General features: G+C 36.1%; 3 protein-coding genes across 6 annotated transcripts in view; 2 read left to right on the plus strand and 1 right to left on the minus strand.

The window, feature by feature from the left end:
* Positions 1 to 19,343, plus strand: part of LOC115889533 (protein Wnt-11b-1-like) — a 369,661-nt gene that overhangs the window by 80,962 nt on the left and 269,356 nt on the right. The gene's annotated exons all lie outside the window — the stretch shown is intronic.
* Positions 1,160 to 4,216, plus strand: LOC115889529. Of its 3 annotated transcripts, XM_030909561.1 has the most exons (5): positions 1,160 to 1,428; positions 1,558 to 1,767; positions 1,871 to 1,998; positions 2,060 to 2,814; positions 3,523 to 4,216. In XM_030909561.1, the coding sequence occupies exons 1-5, from the start codon at positions 1,414 to 1,416 to the stop codon at positions 4,131 to 4,133; spliced, it is 1,719 nt and encodes a 572-aa protein (XP_030765421.1). In that variant the 5' UTR covers positions 1,160 to 1,413; the 3' UTR covers positions 4,134 to 4,216. The 3 variants fall into 3 exon arrangements, with proteins under 3 accessions (XP_030765421.1, XP_030765419.1, XP_030765420.1); XM_030909559.1 differs by having other exon boundaries at positions 2,060 to 4,216; XM_030909560.1 differs by having other exon boundaries at positions 1,558 to 1,707; positions 2,060 to 4,216.
* The window catches only part of LOC115889527 (cilia- and flagella-associated protein 69-like), a 68,716-nt gene continuing 55,396 nt past the window's right edge, over positions 6,024 to 19,343 (minus strand). For both annotated transcript variants that reach the window (XM_030909557.1, XM_030909556.1), the window contains 3 exons: positions 16,605 to 16,808; positions 13,912 to 14,133; positions 6,024 to 6,238 (listed from right to left, as the gene is read on the minus strand). In XM_030909557.1, coding sequence (XP_030765417.1) covers positions 6,086 to 6,238; positions 13,912 to 14,133; positions 16,605 to 16,808 — 579 coding nt within the window. In that variant the 3' untranslated portion in view covers positions 6,024 to 6,085. The remainder of the gene's footprint in view (positions 6,239 to 13,911; positions 14,134 to 16,604; positions 16,809 to 19,343) is intronic.

Below are 19,343 nucleotides of genomic sequence, written 5' to 3' on the forward strand. Positions count from 1 at the left end.
TTATGTATATCCAAGAAACTATTATGTTTTAGATATGTATTTTATTCCATAGAATGGAGAAACGAAAGACCTTTTTGGCTACCTGTTTGCTTGACACCCTTCAGTGTAAAAAATTGTGGCGCCGTCCATTGATTCTTTCAGAAGCAAACAAAATCCATAGTACAAAATAGCCAGTAGAAATAATATAGGAGTAGCTTTCCAATTGATTTGAATTTGATTGGTTGAGATCAAATTTGGCAAGAGTGCTTCTTGCGGCCTATTCTGATCTGTACAGTAAATAGAATTTTGTTATATTTTTCGACATATTCTTCTTTTTCTCGTGCCGTCTCTATTAACGGATGTAGGCGACCCCTCTTTTTTAAGTACCGTTTACACTCTCAGTTATTTTGCGCAAACCGGTTTGCTCAAACCGAAATGGACCAATAAAATATTGTATATAAAGTGTAAACAGAAATCGTTATAGTCCGATCGACATTGACTTTGAAAATAAAATTTTCAAAATCTTTTATTTAAGGCAATGAATCTACATCTAAAATTACAGTTGAGGGTTGGAACCTTTGGTGTTACACAGCAAAATAAACTAACCAGTTTTTTAACCAAACTTTCAGTTTATAATCATCTGTTGATGATGCTAACATAATAAACAAACCAAACCAAACGCGCATCCAGTGTAAAAGTAAAAGTGTTTTGGTGTATTGTGGTGATTTAGTGTTTTTATTTTACATCTAAATATATACGATTTAAGATTACATTGTACTATTAAATATAGAAACGTTAAAAAAGGAGCAGCAAGTAAAGAACCAATAAAGAAATAACCTAATATAGAACAGTATTTCCGAGATGTAATAGTAATTTCATAAGCACAGAAATTATTATTTTTGTATTATTTATCTAATTCTTCATCTGAGTTACTGTCTTCCAGAGCTAAATCATAAACAATTATTTCTTCGACTTGATTTTCTTGAACTCCACTTGGTAATGCGAGTATTTCGTCATAGGTCGCAATTCGTTTTCGTCTAACTGCTATCCGAAGTCAGTAGAAGATTTTTGAACCGTTTTATTAGGCGTACATTCTTATATTCATAAGCTTGTAAGTGAATCCGACGCAGTGCTGCCTGGATGAGTTCTTGTCTGGTAGCAACCGGGCAGCATGATTTGACTTTGCACTAGACTTGTGAATGGTGTTAGAATTCTGGCATTTGATTGGTGGAAATTTTACGATTGACACTGTTGACCGTGGAAGAAAGATGTTCAAATTTCAAAGTTAACCTAACTGTTTTTGTTGTGGTTTTTGTTTTGGTTGGTGCTTTGGTGTTAAAAAATAGAAGTTGATCTGAGATCTAGTCTGGTCTGTTAAAAAAAGTCTGATATAAAAGCAAAACTTATACCCGATTTTTTTTATTTAAACACGCCATGGAATATTTGCAGGTAATTATCTAGCTGCTTGCAGCTTGTAATTTCCGTAATATATTGTTATTACTTTACTTATACTTATCAATTGTTACCGCTTTTTTGACGGAGGTAAACCCTTTTATAATTATACTTTGTACATTTTAGGATATTCTTCCGACTTCAACTTCCTATGAATACAAGATAATAGATTTTTCAAAAATCAGTGAACAAACATTTCACACAACCATCAGGGCCAATATATTTTCAAAGGAAGCTGCTGAAGCATGGCTCGAAGATTTTGAAAGCCAAAACAAAGTAAATTTTCGAGTTTTAAGAACTTATGGTGGTGATGGTCAATTAAAGCTTATATTTGAGGTGGTGGTTATTTTTTAAACTAGTGACTAGAATTATTCTGTGTGCAGTAAACTAAACAGGATTGAAGACAACATTATTTTTGTTAAGTTGTTTTTTATTTTAGAAAGATTATCGATGTCATCATAACACCAGAGCTAGTTTGCCTTCATCTAAAACTAAGACACCTTCATCCAAACATGTTAATTGTCAAGCTTCTTTAAAAATCACTGTAAAACAATATAAGATGAAAAGGTAATAATTTCATTCAGTCATAAGTCATAAGTACATTTTTATCAAGGTACTTTCATTTTAGAAGTCAAGATGATTTATTAAAGACACATCCATGTGAAATAGTAATAAAACATAATCACAATCACTTACTAGAGTGTGCAGATGCTTTAAGACACCGGAGACCAACTAAGGAAACGGAGGAAAAAATACTTAACTTGTTTTCAAAGGGACATTCCCCATCTTCGGCTTTGGATTTATTAAAATATGATTTACAAGAAGAATACGGTGATAATTATTATAGAATTGCAGCAGATGGTGCACTGTGTCCTAATTTGCAGTGGGTGTTTAACAAATATTATACTACATTCAACAAAGAATATGGTGCGTCAGATGGAATAGAAATGATAAAATCCCTACAACATTTTATTGAAGTATATAATCTCAAATGTAAGGATGAGTGTGCCAAATTGTTTTATAATGAAACAGATAATGAAGTTATCATAGCTATTTGCACCCCATTAATGAAACGGGTGCATGAAAATTTAAAATCTTCTTCAGAAATGATGTTTGTAGATGCATCGGGGTCCATGGACAGACACTGCAGTAGGATTTTCACCTTTCTTTCACCTAGTTTGGCAGGAGCTTTGCCCCTAGGCCTTTTAATTCTATTTTCAGAATCTGAAAAGGCAATTACACAAGGACTAACCGTATTAAGGACAATCTTACCCAAAAATGGATTTTTTGGACAAATGTATCCGCTAATTATTATGACAGATGACTCTAAAAGTGAAAGAAATAGTTTACACTCGGCGTTTCCAGAATCGAAACTTTTACTTTGTAAGTTCCATGTGTTACAAGCATTTTGGCGATTTTTGTTGAATGCAAAAAACCAAGTTAAAAGATGTGATGCACCTGTAATTTTTAATTTATTTAAAAGACTATTTAATTGTACAACAGTCAATGATGTAAATGTTATGTATGATAATATTATTAAAAATGATCTTGTTAAACAGTACTCAAATCTTATAACATACATAAAAAGTATATACTCTCGGGCTGATGAATGGGTGCCAGCTTTTGTGTTAGATTATAAGACCCGAGGTCATTTTACTAATAATTTAAGTGAATCAAATTTTCGAACTATAAAAGACAAAATTATGAACAGAATAAAAGCTTATAGTGTTGTACAGCTCTTCGATTTCATGACAACCAGATACGAAAGCTTCTTTGAAAGAAAACTTGCAGACTTTCTTAACAACAAAAGTGTTAATTATACTAAATCAAGATATAATATTCCTATTACAAAGACTAACGGTCTTTTGATAACCAAGCTTTCTGAAGATATTTTTCTCGTAAAAAATACCGCTAAGCAAACAGAATATCAAGTAAACATGTTTATAGAAGATTGTAGTTGTCCAGTTGGTATTCAGGGAGCACCCTGTAAGCACCAATTGGCTGTTGCTGTAAAATTTAATTTGAATCATAATTACTTACTTTTAAAAGAGAATCGGTCTATAAAAATTCTAATGCATAAGATTTTAACAGGGTCAAGTGAAAATTTGCCAGAGGGATGGTATAATAATGTGGACAATATGACAGTTAAACCAAGTAACGTAAAAATAACCAATTCATTTTTGCCAAATAATGAAATATTAAATGATCAACCAGACGACAATCATAACACAGAACCTCAAATAGAACCTGATGATGAAGAGAAGATAATAAATATAACACATAACCTTCAACAAATTTTTGATAAGTTACTTCAAGATATAAAAGAAGATTCTCAAGTTTTAGAAGCATCAGAAAAATTCATAGAAAACTTTAATAAGATTAAAACAAAATCAGCACTTGTGTCTAGTTTACACACATTTGGAAAACACCAATTTTATAGCTCAAAAAAAATGAATACCATTAAGGTGCAACCAACATCATTGGCTAGAAGAAAAGTTTATTTGGGAGGAAGAAGGCAACAACATACAGGTAGACCCGCAAAACGACATTTTACACCAGAACATGGTTATTCAAATGCCAGTGCGAAAGATGCTGGTCAGCCTCAGTGGCTTGTGCCTTTAAAAAGAAGAAAAACTACTGCAGCACCACATTCCCTATCACATTGTGTGGAGCAAAATATATCTTTAGGAAAAAGTCATTAGGGATAATAGATTTTAATAATTTGTGTATACTAGTTATGTATAAGTATCATGTACAAGTTGGTCCACATAAGATGCTTCTATATCTTATAATGAGATAAGCATAAAATACCTACAATCGCATTTCGAATGATTTGTTTTGATAACTATTCATATCTATTTGATATATTAAATATTTAAAATTGGCGCTTAATTATTGGACCAATAAGAAGTCAATAGATTCCGTCATAACACAAGTCTAGTGCAAAGTCAAATCATGCCTCCGGCTTATATACTCTATTGACTGCTTCTCGAAATTTCCCCAATTCTCGGAAAGCGTACTTCTTCATACCAGACAATTCTATTGTCTGATTCTCTTACTTCTCGACTTGACTAAAAGATGGCGCCTGAAAAAGTCTTTTAATTTCTGGCGGATACGTTGCGGTTGTGCAGGCAACCAGTAATACATTTTTAATTTCTGGCGGATAGGCCATTTTTCTTGACAATATCTATCGATAGTGGCATCTTTCATAATAATAGAAATACATCAAGAACTTCAGGATTGTGGTTTCAGTTTTCAGTTTATTAGAGTAAAGTTAATTGATACAAACTAATAATAACAAATGTAACTAATTCCTCAGCTACTTGTTAATGATTAATAATTAATATTCTTGTTTAGTCATGGCAACTATGATGTTTTAGCATAAATGCATTAAAAAGAAGAGTAAAAATTGAAAAATCCAGAATAAGTCCCAAATTAAAAATAGGTATATATGAATTTTGTAAAATCTATCAGAAAAAATGATAATATACCTATTATAGGCTATATCATTTAAAAAAATTGATATTTTTTAATTTTAAGTAGTCGAAATTCGTAAATATATTTAGAACACCCTTTAGGGCATCTAACTCAAATATCTTTACACATATATTTTTCTTCATCTCTATAAAATTGTCCTTCCAGATTTCAGAAATCATTATATAGATACCATTGTATCCCAGCCCAACTTCAGAAATAATGGTATCACTGACAATTTTTTACCACACTGAAATCTAACATTTGTTTTAAACAAATTGAAGTAATACAAGAACTATTAATTTTATGTATATACATATAACAAGAAGAAATAATTTATTGGGCAAGTCACAACCAAACATGACTACCCGTAGACACTAAGTGTTTCTGCCTTCCGGCTTCATCAATACGGAAGGAATCAGCAACGATAAACTAGCGATCCTGAAAAAAAGAAGGGAAGCAAACGAGGCACAAGGCGCCATTTGCAGCCTGGTTAGGCAGTAGCTTACAATTTGAAGCGTTACTACCGAAAAACCGCTGCGGAGGCGTTCCAACACACCTCGCCGCTATCACCTTGGCCCAGAGAAAACAATAAACCAAAGATGTTATCGTGGAGACTATATAATAAAAAGAAGAAAGAATTTATTGGGCAAATCTACAGTAAGATTAGTCATGAGACATGACTAAAACATGACTACCCGTAGACAATCAGTGTTTCTGCCTTCCGGCTTCGTCAATACGGGAGGAATCAGCAACGATGAACTAACGATCCTGAAAAAAAAAAGGGAAACGAACGAGGCACAAGGCGCCATTTTCATGTTTTAGTCATGTTTCATGACTAATCTTACTGTAGACTTGCCCAATAAATTCTTTCTTTTTTTTTATTATAGTCTCCACGATAATATCTTTTGTTTATACATATAACATTATATGTATATAACAAAGTCATAAGATTTTCAGCAGAATCTTAAAATAAAATAAAAAATAGCATTTAAAGACACATTTTATATCCGCCACACATTTTTGCAGCACCCTATAACTTTTCAAAAAAGGAAACAAAGGAGATAGACTTTACTCTATCGTTGATTCACCCTGTACATACGCATTTTTTTATTTAATATGATATAATATGTATATTTCTACTGTTGAAAATAAAATGATTGAAATATTCCTTCTCTTTTCACAGATAATCCAAATCCGAAAAACTTTCATCGGTCATAAAATCTTCTATACTCAATGATATTGCCGGAGATACAAAAGTAGGCAATTCAAGAGATGGTACTACGTCTTCTACTACGTCAGTAGGTACAACGACATGTTGGTTTTTAACAAACTAGAAGAAATGTTTACAAAATAAGATATTAAAAACTTACATTATATTCGTACATTAATAGCACACATAATATTTTCATAGATACAGCGTGATCCAGGCTTCCGAAAAAGCTCTATATTATGGTACGTATACACATGTGCCGCGAAAGCGTGGCACGCGCTCACCGTTTCGCCTCTATTGGTACGTGTTTTCAAGTTGCGCGCGGAACGCGGCAACAAAACAAACAGCTAGCGGCAAACCATCTCCAATCGGTTTTTCGACGCTCCGCTTTGTTTGTTCGTTGTTCAATTGGGACGGCCGGTGAAGACACCGCGCGCATTTATCAGTGACTATGTGTATTTTCTTTGAATAAATTCCCTTTTTTGTGTTTTTCTTTGAATATTGCTTATTAATGAAGTGTTTAAAGAGTCGCACTACTCATAATTAAAATTGCGTAGTTCTTCTCGGACGATAGAGACATGATTAACGACTAAACTAATGTTCGAGGGATTTCTATGGATTGCGGGATGTTCGTTAAAACAATAAAAGTAACGCGCGGCCAACGCTCGGCGCGCGCTGCACGTTCGCGGCGCAGCGCACCAATGTATACGTACCATTAGTTTTTTGGTTTGTGTATAATGGTACGTATACATTGGTGCGCTGCGCCGCGAAGGCGCAGCGCGCGCGCCGAGCGTTGTCCGCGCGTTAGCCCACGGCCACACAGAAATCGTTTTTTGCGTTTTTAGCGTGAAGCGTCTTTAGCGACTAAAACAAAATAACAGGATTATATAGGAGTGGCCACACCAAAAGCGTGTAGCGTTCGGCGTGTCTCGCAAAAAACGCAAATGAAAACAAATCAGTTTGTTTTCTGTAGCGTCTTTAGCGTTTTCTAAGATGAGACCCCGTCATAGGCGACGTTATATTTAATAATATAATAAAAATAAATTAAATAGTATGCATTTTTTTCATTTTAGGGTATTATCTAAAAATATTTTTATAAAGAACATCTACTGTTTAGGAAGATTCTATTAAATTCAAAAATTTGAAGGAAATGTTTGAAAACGTGTAGTTTGAAATGTTGAAAAACTAATAAATAAAGGAATATTTTCTTACGCGTAAAAAATAGTTTTTTACGTGTAACAAATAGTTTTTTACACGTAAAAAATATTTTCTTTTGCGTAACAAAAGCTTTTTTACCAGAAACAATAAGTTTATGACGCGTTAGAATTAGTTTTTTACGTGTAACAAATAGTTTTTTATACGTAAAAAATGTTTTTTTTTTGAAAACGTGTAGTTTGAAATGTTGAAAAACTAATAAATAAAGGAATATTTTCTTACGCGTAAAAAATAGTTTTTTACGTGTAACAAATAGTTTTTTACACGTAAAAAATATTTTCTTTTGCGTAACAAAAGCTTTTTTACCAGAAACAATAAGTTTTTGACGCGTTAGAATCAGTTTTTTACGTGTAACAAATAGTTTTTTATACGTAAAAAATATTTTTTTTTGCGTAAGAAAGGTTTTCTACCAGAAACAATAAGTTTCTGACGAGTAAAAAAAGAGTTTTTTATGTGTAACAAATATATTTTTACACGTAACAAATAGTTTTATACGCGTAAAAAATAGTTTTCTACCAGTAACAAATAGTTTTATATGCGTAAAAAAATAGTTTTCTACCAGTAACAAATAGTTTTATACGCGTAAAAATAGTTTTTTACGTGTAACAAATGTTTTTTTACGCGTAATAATTTCATTCACTTTTACAAAATTTGTATTAAAATATCAATATTTTTGATGAACACGTGGACTGCTCACAAATACACGTCGCGTCACTACGTTTTTCTAAGCCGTTAACACGTTTCGTTACTACGAGCTCGTGTGTCACGGCCGTCTCACTAGCTCGTATGTCACGGCTTTGGATTTTTACTCCCAGCGCGCGTAAAGAAGTTTCACTCCAAAATGTTTCATAAATCATGTCCTAAAATTGCATTAGTAACTAGAGATATTTACTATTCTATTATATAATTATTTATTATATTATAATTATAACAAGTACTAACCACAACACTACAACATAAAAAAAACTATAAACTAAAATTCCTAAAATAAATGGCAAATAATAATTATTATTTTTACACACACCACTGGCACTAGCAGTAGATTGTTTTGTCTCCGAATATAATCCCCGGCCCGTCCACAATTCAATCCCAGCATCTTTTATCTTCGTCTCTTCAACGTTAAAGGACGGTCCACACTTGCTATATAACACTGCTATATAGCAAAGTTATATAACATGTTACATATTTTTTAGTTATATTTAGCAAATTTCGATGCTATATAACTTGCTAGATGTTATCCATTTGTAGTCGGTAAAGATCAAAAGATGTTGTGCAACATTGCTATTGTAACATGAAACAACGCGTCCACACTTGCTAAATTTCTAGTTTAGCCGCTCATATTTTCAGGGACGTGCGCGACAGAATCTTAGTGTGGTGAGCTGATATTGGTTTGTTTATTTACTGGTCAATAATACCGTATGATCGAAAAAAAAACTGCGTCCCGTCGGCCTCCCGGCCAGTTGGCTTGGACATGACGATCGATGACATTCCCCATATAATTTTCCATATAAAATGACAGCGATTTTCATTTCATAGTATGTATTTGGAAACAGAAAAAGTTGAGAAATAATGCGTAATCTAATAGGCCAGTTCCAGCGGGAACAAAAGAAATGCAAATCAGGAACTGCATGGTTTAGATGAAGTGGATAATTCAAAATGGTTTGCTTTTGCTTTTACAGTACGTCTGTCTGTCCGTTCTGTAGCTACGGGGTATCCGTGAGAGAGGAAACGATATTCTCTCGATGTTTTTCGTAAAAAATAGACGACGCGTCCCATCAATAAAAATTCGACAAATTTGCAAGTAGCCAATAAAATGAGTGGGCGGAGCGATTTGCGGTGACGCACTCGTCAAATCGACGTATAGAATATATTGCTGTTTATTTAAATGTTTTTTGTCCGCATTCCTTTCATAGACACAGATCCAGGAGACGAGACGTACTGTAAATTATTAATGTTTTTAAAAGACAGACGACACCACGAGAAACAGCCGAGGCAAGTATTGAAAAGATAAGCTAATTGAGTTCAACTGTATCTAGATCTTGCTGGTAGGCTATGGCGGACTGAAACCGCTTTTTTCTCGACTTTCTTTCCCTTAGTTCAAAAATAATTACGCACGCCGCTGCTGCGAGCTGAACCTCTTTCTCGCCAAAACGATTCATGACTACGAAAACTATAATGTGGACGGCTCCCGGTTTTTTAACATGTTACATGTAGCTTTTTAAATAGCAATGTTATATAACATGTTACTAAATGTGGACCCTCTTTAACGGTGCCGATATCGCCTATCTCTTTCTCACAGGATTGATTGTTGGACGGGCCGGGAATCCACGAACTTGCGACGTTACTAATTGACATTATTGATAGAAACTGCAGACCTGCCGCGTCTTTTGCGTGTTTTTAATGGACACAAATCGAAAAAAGCGCTTAAAACTGTAAAATCGCAAAAAGCGCTTGAGACGCAAAAAACGCAAAACGCTAAAAACGTTTTCTGTGTGGCCGTGGACTTACTTTTATTGTTTTAACGAACATCCCGCGATCCATAGAAATCCCGCGAACATTCGTCTAGTCGTTAATCATGTCTCTATCGTCCGAGAAGAACTACGCAATTTTAATCATGAGTAGTGCGACTCTTTAAACACTCCATTAATAAACAATATTCAAAGAAAAACACAAAAAAGGGAATTTATTCAAAGAAAACACACATAGTCACTGATAAATGCGCGCGGTGTCTTCACCGGCGGTCCCAACTGAATAACGAACCAACAAAGCGGAGCGTCGAAAAACCGACTGGAGATGGTACGCGGCTAGCTGTTCGCGCGCGGAGCGCGCGCTACTTGGAAACACGTACCAATAGACGCGAATCGGTTTGCGGGCGGAGCGCGCGCAACTTTAAAACACGTACTAATAGAGACGAACAGGGGCGCGCGTGCCGCGCGTTCGCGGCGCAGCGCGCCAGTGTGTACGTACCATAATGGCACGTATACATTGGTGCGCTGCGCCGCTAACGCGCGGCACGCGCGCACCGATACGCCTCTATTGGTACGTGTTTTCAAGTTGCGCGCGCTCCGCGCGCAAACAGCTAGCGGCGAACCATCTCTGGTCGGTTTTTCGACGCTCCGCTTAGTGACTAAGTGTATTATATCGCGGGATGTTCGTTAAAACAATAAAAGTAACGCGCGGACAGCGCTCGGCGCGCGCGCTGCGCCTCTGCACCAATGTATACGTACCAGTAGAAACACCGCTCTAACACCACTCTAAGAATCAATTTTAGATGATATTTCAGGAAGCGTTAGGATTCTCTTCTTCTAATAATAATAATACATCTTCCTCTAGGGTCAACGGCCTAGCTAAGTTGAATCACCGGTTCCCATTAGAACACCGAAGTTAAGCGACTTAAGGCGATACTGGTGGATGGACGGGTAACCGGTTAGAAACTCTGTATCGTGCTGTTGTTCAAGGGAAAAGTGTAAAATCTATTGTTACACACTGCTCATTCACGCCGGTTCGAGGCCGAATGAGATCGGATATCTTGTGAGTAAGAGTTGATTTAGACTCTTCCTAAGTCGGTAGGCCATTGACCATGATATGGCCGAGGACCGCGGTTTGGATTCCGCGTAAACAAAGTAGGCCCCGTCCAGATTAGCCCTGGCAGCAAAAAGGAGACGTTAACTGAAATCTTTACTTTACTTTTTTCTTCCCCTAGGAGATGCAAGACCTTGTCGTTGGTGGGGAAGAATTGCACCAAGACATATAACGATGCCGGACGGGGCTACCTCTGTCCGTCATACCAGTCCGACTGACAGTGGTCATGTCTCGCGGGTAGAGGGTGTGGGGGGGGGGGGGTCTTGGCTTAACCGCCTGGACCAAGAGGAGACAACCTCACCAAAAACCTAAATCCTACGATGGCGGGACCAGGTCAAAGGGATGCGTGGCTATATAGAGGACTAACCATTACTGGCCTCAACCTTGGGGCATCAGGGGGCACCCCATTGTATTTACCCCTTACTTCTACATGCGGGGCTTTGTAGAAGTGGACCGACTATCCCTAACAACTCGTGGGAACACTATGAGATCTAGTACTTAAAACACCACTGGTGAAGCTGTGGGGAAGCCCCCTAGCGACACTGGGAACATGACAAATGAAAGTTCCAAAGGACCAAATCCAAAGGAAACTACAAGAGGGGCGGCTGACACTTGCTTGGGATCATCCTCCACAAGTGGCACACAAGCTACCACCTTCTCCAGCAAGGGTCGGGAGCCTACCTCTAGACCCAATAAGCGACACAAGCTACCGTTTCTTCTACCTGGCCCGGGTCAACCAGGCGGGCTAGACGATCCTCTGAGAATAGGTCTTAGCGGAGCAGAAGCACGGAGATACCCCCGACTGCTCCACGAAGGACTTGCTCCAGAGGAAGCAAAAGCGAAAACAATCCTCCGAAAAGGGGAGAGAAAAGAAACCAAGAAACAACCTGACCCATCTCCATCAAAGGGCAAGAGGGGGAGCGAGAACCTCTAACCTCTTCTCCAGTGAGAGAAAAAAGCCAGGATGGAAAGCCGTCCAACACCGGGAGGCAAAGCATGGACGTATCACCAGCTTTGCCGCTATTGCTAGACAAGTGAAAATGGCGATGCTGCCAAAGGATTTCTCAGAGGTTGATCTGACCTTTGACCACCGACCAGCAAACGTCTCTAGAAGAGGCTGTACTGGACGGAGTAGTGGAGATTGGATCGCAACACAACGATCTACAAAATGTGGGTCAGCTGCGTTTTGCGGGGATACACTTTCGGGTGGGCATGATCCTCATAGATTGTGTATCTTAAGAATCGGCGAATTGGCTGGTGGAAATCGCACCTAAGCTTAAAAATTGGCAAGGGCCGGAACTGGTTGCAGTGAAGGGAGAAAACATCCCTAAAGGGGCGGTCATCACGGTCTTTCTGCCGAGGAGCAAGAGGAAAGACACCACCTACCTGCTGAGCCTTATCGAGGGTCAGAATTTCAATGTCAGGACATCGAGTTGGCGAGTCATCAACTCGAGGGAGGAGGGTCATGGTCCGGTCCTCACAATAAGAATTGACCTCAAATCCAAGGAGGCAATAGATAAAGAGGGACATATCCTATATTATAGATATGGGACAAAACCAGTATCAGGTCTAATGAGAGACCAAGTTAAAGAGGTGGAGAAAATGGAGACAGATCCTCCAGCCTTCGCCTCACGGGTTCCTCAGCCGGAGGCAAGCTCTTCGACTGAGAAGGGCGGCACGGAGGGCCAAACACCAACCTTTGACGGGTGTGTACCCTCGGAGGAAGAACTGTTGTCAGAGGAGGATGGGAAATACCCTGTCCCCTCTACAACAGAGGTATGATGGGTTATAGACCGTGTGATGACTCAAGGAAGGGGGGCACAATAGATCTTTAAGGTCGCAGTGATTAACCCCCCTCTTACTCATTCTACATTCTACATGATAATATGTCTAACATTTTTTTGTATGATCCACATTGCCCGTATTAAACCTTCATTTAATTTCTTGAATACGGATACTTGAGAATACTTGGTAAATCCAGAAATATTTTACGACAAATTTTTCTTGCTAATAATAAAAAAATCAGCTGCTCCATTACAATAAACCTTATTTATTAATTTGTCACGTGAAAAATTGATTATTGAGTTAATTAAAAGATTGTTCTACTTTTCTGTAGATAGGTAAGACACTTTTAATAATAAACACACTCTATTGAAAGAGCGGAAGTCAAATCCTGTCTTATATATTGCCACCACGTTACTTAAACAAATTACAATGGAAATCACAAACTAAAATTTCAATATAGAGCTATTTTGGAAGACTGGGTCACCCTGTATACAGGCTGTTTTTTTCCTGAAGTTGTACGGAGCGACTAACAATGATTAAAAAGCAGTAAACAGTAAAAAAATACTTAAATAATGTTATATTGATTAAAATCTTTAAAAAAATGACTTGACTTGAAAGAAAATAACTTAAGTCAAAGACTTACGATTTAAGTCATTTGAAGTTTATATTGAAATTGACTTAAGACTTAAGTCTTTTTAAAACTGACTTGTTGCAGCTCTGGCTAAAACGAATTATCGACCGTAAAATTTTACCAAATTATCTATGGCAAATTATGTCAATTCAATAACGTCATTTTTGGGGATTTTTTTATCTTCTTGAAAATTTACTAAATAAAAGTTTTGACTTTGTGATATGTGACATCGACATATTTTTCAATATAAAAAAACTATTTTTCAATAGAACTACAGTATTTAACATAGGAAACGAATACTAACATTATACCCACTTAGTTTCATCCCTGCGTTCAAAAGAATGTTAAAAATTAAAGTAATCAGCGAAATTAAGCCGCACTCAAAACCTCAAAATTAGTCGAATAAATTCATTGTTTCAATAGTGTAGAAAAGTTTGTTCCTCTAATTTCAAACTTATAACTTTTTCCACTAATTATAGTAGTGTAAAATCTCAACATCGGAGACAATGACAGTCCAAGGAGATATTTTCTTTTATACTGTTGTAAGGTTGTGTATTTTTTTTAAATTTATTTTACTTACACTGACAAACACGTCGAAAAAATTAGTCGGATGAAACTGGCCATTCTCCTCATTATATTGCAAACTATCAACAATTCTTTGCTGTGTATCGTAATAAGCGGACAATCTAAACACTCTTTCAGAACATTTTGCTATATATCTCATTTGCTTGAGAGCTTCGCATGCTTCTGGGTATCGACTTTTCTTCAGAGTGTCATAAAATGATTCTTCAAATTTTTTATCCTATTAATAATTATTCATCGAGTTAAAAAATTAAACCGTAATAAAATACCGTATGATCGAGAAAAAACGGTGTCAGCGATGGCTATGGAATGAAGATCGCTGTCATTTTATATGGAAATTTATATGGGAAATGTCATCGATGTTCATTTCCCAGCCAACTGGACGCCGTTTTTTTTTCGATCATACGGTATAATAAATGTATAAACTTTTAGATTATACATTTATTATTATAATTAACTAGAAAAACTTTAAATTAGTTATGTCGATATTAACCGGATATCGAACCTTAACCGTAACATATACAGGGTGGTCCGAACTGTATTCCTGAAACTTCGGCGGCATATTCTGCAGATAAAAATAAGTAAAAATGGTCGTATAAATGTATGTCCTAAGATGCTTAATTTCGGAGATACAGGGTGTAGAAGTTTCATTTTTATTTCTATTTTTTCCAAATAATTTCTGAAATAACGTCAATATTTGGATGAAAATTGGTGCCTGGGAGTTCTTTGACATGAGAAATTTCATTTTGATGTTTTGGTAATTTGACATGTATGATAACTGTCTTTAAGAGTAATACCTTTTCGTCCTGTATAAAACTACTGAGTGAAAAAATATACATCTCATAATGTCTTTTATATAGTAAAAATCGCTACGAGCAGCCGTTCTCAAGATATTGTTACGTTTTTCGTCGGTTTCTGTGTTTTCGAATTTCTAGACTCTTCTAGATCATATTAAAGCGGGACTGGTTTCGCAACAATATTTAGAATAGAAATAGTCAATACATGTCATTATTGAAAAAAAATAAACACGTTGAGTAGATAATTTTTGACTGAAAAAATAAATTTAAGAAATTTTAATTTTTTTAAATTAATCATAGGTTTTTCTGCGAAAAAACGATGATAAAACATGGATAAAACAGTTTCTGTTGAACTTTTGACACAAAAATATTTCAAATTTATAATTTTAGTCTAGAAACTATTTAGTCAACATCATGTTTAATTTTATGTCAATGATGACAAGTATTAATAATTTCGATTCCAAATATCTCGAGAACAATTACAAACGATTTTTACCAAGAAACCTTTTCTACGTAAAAAACGTCGTAAATGTATATTCTTTTACTCAGTAGTTTTATACAGGTACGGACGAAAAGTTATTACTCTTCAAACAAGTTCAAAGTATGTAGGTGGCGCCCTCTACAATTAGGAGTCATGTTGACATCAAAATCAAATTTTTCATGCCAAAAAAACCCCAGATATCCATTTTCATCCAAATATTGACGTTATTTCAGAAATTATTTGGAAAAAATCGAAATAAAAATGAAACTTCTACACCCTGTATCTCCGAAACTAAGCATTTTAGGACATACATGTATACGAACTTTTTTACTTATTTTTATCTGCGGAACATGCTGCCGAAGTTTCCGGAATACAGTTCGGGCCATAGCATATATAACAGACAATATTTATATGTCAAAAAACTCAAATTCTCATCCAAATATTGACGTTATTTCAGAAATTATTTGATAAAAATAGAAATAAAAATGAAACTTCTACACCCTGTATCTCCGAAACGAAGCATTTTAGTACATACATTTATACGAACTTTTTACTTATTTTAATGTGCAGAATAGGATGCAGAATACAGTTCGGACCACCCTGTATATTACATATTATATTATTCACTTACCAGTGAAAAATTAATTCATTATTTCCTTCAATTTTGCCCGAGAGTGGTCAAGTTTTGTTTGACACATTTTGGATCAAATTGAAATGTGTCAAATGAAACGTCAAGTGAAATTGTCGAGGATCCCTACCCTAGGGCCCCACGTCCGTCCACCATGCATGAACACATGGATAGCATTATAGCGCTGATTGAAAAAATAAGAAGATGCGCAACCTTATGGGCGATCAACACTTACTTTTCCTTCCTTTTTTTATATTGCTAATATGCTAAATTTTTTATCATTTTTCGTAATTTTCGGTGTAATTAAATTTAGTAAATATTCAAAGTCGGGTCCGGCCATTCTCGTAAAGTTTTGGAATTGATCATTAGCCCTCCTCCAGACTCTAAGTTGTTAAATAAATTATATCGATTTCTCAAATTCGGTTTGCCAACAGCAACAATGATGTTTTCGATTTTTCTTCTTTTTATAATTAAATTAAACTGTGCATAACGATGAATGCATCCGCGGCTATCTCTTGGTCGGCCATTGTTTTCACCAGCTCAACTCTGCTGTGCGCGCACAAGTGGATCACTTCATTCGTCGAAAAATAAATTTTTAAATTACTGCGCCGTGCGCGTACGCTCAGCTCGTGCGTGCTGAAGTCTAAACGCACCTTTAGGTCGCGTGTCTTTCCAATTCTTTCAATCGACGATTATACTCCTTCCTTAATATTTTTATGCAAAGTAATCGACTTATAATATAGTTTATTTCAAATTAATATTGAAAGTACTGAAAAATTGTTTACCTTCTTATGAAAATCATCCAAAATTTGACGTTGCATTTTTTGTAATATGCCTCCCCATTGATTAGTAACATCTAACATCGATTCAATAATAGCTTGATCAGATGGAATAACTTCTATCTCATATTTTTCGAATTCTTTAGCCAATTCATGCCATTCTTCTGACAATTTTAAGGCCAAAAAGTTTTCGGCTACCAATAAAGTTACCTGTTTTTTTAAAGAAATATTAGCTTAGTTCGGGTTTTTTTATTTACGATTCTGGACCGTCCTGGAACTGTGATACGCATGCGCAGCAGTATTTGCAATATCCGGCAATATTCAGCAATTGCAATAACCGGCAATTTTTTTTCATCTTCGCATGCGCAGTAAAGTTCTAGGTTCTAGGACGGTTCAGAATCGGTAATAACAAAAACACGAACGAAGCTATTAATAACCATGTTTAGTAAGGTTAGATTTTAATTCAAACACAATACCTACAGTTCATACCAAATAAACTTTTAGTCACGTGATTAAGCTTAACCGGCACAGCGTTGCCCACTTTTATATATTTTCTTTTAATCACACTATTTTAGGGGAAACAAAAATAAATTAATTATAAATAATAAACAGTTATTATTTACATCAACAAAACTCACCTTAACAGCACTTACGGGACATAAAGGGCCATTATTATCGCTTTCCAGTTTAAAATATTCTAATACAGTTGCGATGAGTTTTTACGGTTATTAAGCTATCTTCTACACTTCGCACTAAAAGCGGTTCTAAAAAGAACAATGTTTGACTGCAAGGTCTGCTAGTAAACATTTTGAAGCTTAAAGTATCACAACACCATTTATTTAAACCAAAAACTCGTAATACAAAACTAAATTGTCAAAGCAAATGACAATAATGTCAGAAAATAAATAAATAAATGCGGCAACTTGATATTTTTTACAGCAGAGGTACTACCTGAATCCCCAGCGCAAAATTTAAATTCCAGTTAGGCAGCACGGCGCCGAATATGTCCATGGTTGGCAACAATGAATTTAAAAATTGCGCCCTCGGTTATGTAACTAAAAGTTTAATTGATATCAAATATACATAATGTATGCGCTAACATGTAATGAGTTTTTTTAATTTTTCACTTTATTCGATAAATATATTAATACATTGTCATACATACAGCCGTTACTCGCTGACGAGTATTCGACACACATAAAGAAGATGGTCACGCAAGGCGTTTTCTTTCATGAGCTTTTCTGTGACTGAAAAGCCCGATACGTGATGTTATCTGCCTACCGCACTCCGGACATTCAAAAATCTCATTGCTTTGTTACCTCTTTACTTTTTGGTTGCCGCTGTTAACTGAGTTTACAACTCTTCTCCATTGAGTTCTATTGTGAGCTGCTTTTTCCCACTCATTCTGCATGTTAATTCCCTTTAAGTTTTCGTGGAAAATGTCCTTGTACCTTTTCAGTTGTCCACCCGGCCTCTTCTTACCGTCTACAAGCTCACCGTAAAGCAGAGATTTTGGTATGCGATTTTCTTGCATTCTGTATACGTGACCAGCCCATCTTAAGCGGGATTTTGTGACCATGACTTCAATACTGTCGCAGTTAGCTTGTTCAAGGACCGATACGTTTGAGACATGATGGAACTACCGGACTCTTAAGAGTTGTCTAAGGTGTCTCTGTTGCAACTTGTTTAATGCGTTCATGTGTCGGCGGTACGGCACCCAGGTTTCGCTCCCATATAACATGGTGGGGATTATAATTGCTGGTACACTGCAAGTTTTGTTTTTGTACTCAAGTCATGATTGTAGAAAACCCTGTCTTTTAATTTCCAGAATGCTCTTGAGGCGTTACTAATCCTGTGCTGAATTTCAGAGTCAATATTGGCCTTTTCCGAAATCAAACTGCCAAGGTAATTGAATTCCGCCACATATTCCAATAGTTCTTCTCCGATTTTTATAGCATTGTTGTGATCTTCCGGGGGAGTGTACATGATTTTAGTTTTGTCGATGTTTAGCTTAAGGCCCAAAGCCTCGTATGCCCAGGTATATGTGTTCAACATTTCTTGTAATTGTTGTACCGTGTTTGCAACTAGAGCGCAGTCGGCAGCGTATTGAAGTTCTGTGATAAATTTTGTACGTGTTTTTGCACTGATTCTTTTTATGTTGAACAGATCGCCGTCATATCGGTATCTAATGCCAATCCTCTCTCCTGCAGTTTGCTGCCCACTATAATGGAGAGCGCTGCCATGAATATGTTGAATAAGAGAGGCGCTAAGAGACATCCCTGCCTAACTCCTGTATTTGTTAGGAATGGGTCGCTCAGTGATCCATGATGTGACACTCTTGACTTGTTGTTGTTATGGAGGCTTTTACAGACTGTAAGAAATTTGTTGGGGACTCCGAACTTTTTCATAATTGTCCAAAGCGCATCTCTGTTCACAGAGTCGAAGGCTTCGATTAATACATTGATTGGTTCTAGTGTTATCTATAATTTTAGAATTGTTGTTTTTAGGGAAATTTGATTAGTAAATAATTTGAACTATTATTATAATAAGACTAATTGACATCTAGTAAACTAAATAGATTTTGTTGTGGTGCCTACAATGACTATAATCTATCTAACGAGAAAAGATATGCCAGTGACTGTTATTTACAAATAACAGTTTACAATAGTTGCTGAAATCTTACACAGAGTCTGGGGTTTGGTCTAAGCAGAAAAAATATGTCAGTGAGTAGAGAGGGGTTGTTAT

This window comes from Sitophilus oryzae, unplaced genomic scaffold, assembly GCF_002938485.1.
Source record: "Sitophilus oryzae breed Bouriz unplaced genomic scaffold, Soryzae_2.0 scaffold_815_pilon_pilon, whole genome shotgun sequence".
Taxonomy (NCBI): domain Eukaryota; kingdom Metazoa; phylum Arthropoda; class Insecta; order Coleoptera; family Curculionidae; genus Sitophilus; species Sitophilus oryzae.

Bases quoted from the DNA above. Each gene is read 5' to 3' on its own strand.
- LOC115889529 (XM_030909559.1), top strand. The intron at 1,768-1,870 runs GTGGTGGTTATT...TTTTTATTTTAG, and splicing joins AATTAAAGCTTATATTTGAG to AAAGATTATCGATGTCATCA. The intron at 1,999-2,059 runs GTAATAATTTCA...CTTTCATTTTAG, and splicing joins AAACAATATAAGATGAAAAG to AAGTCAAGATGATTTATTAA.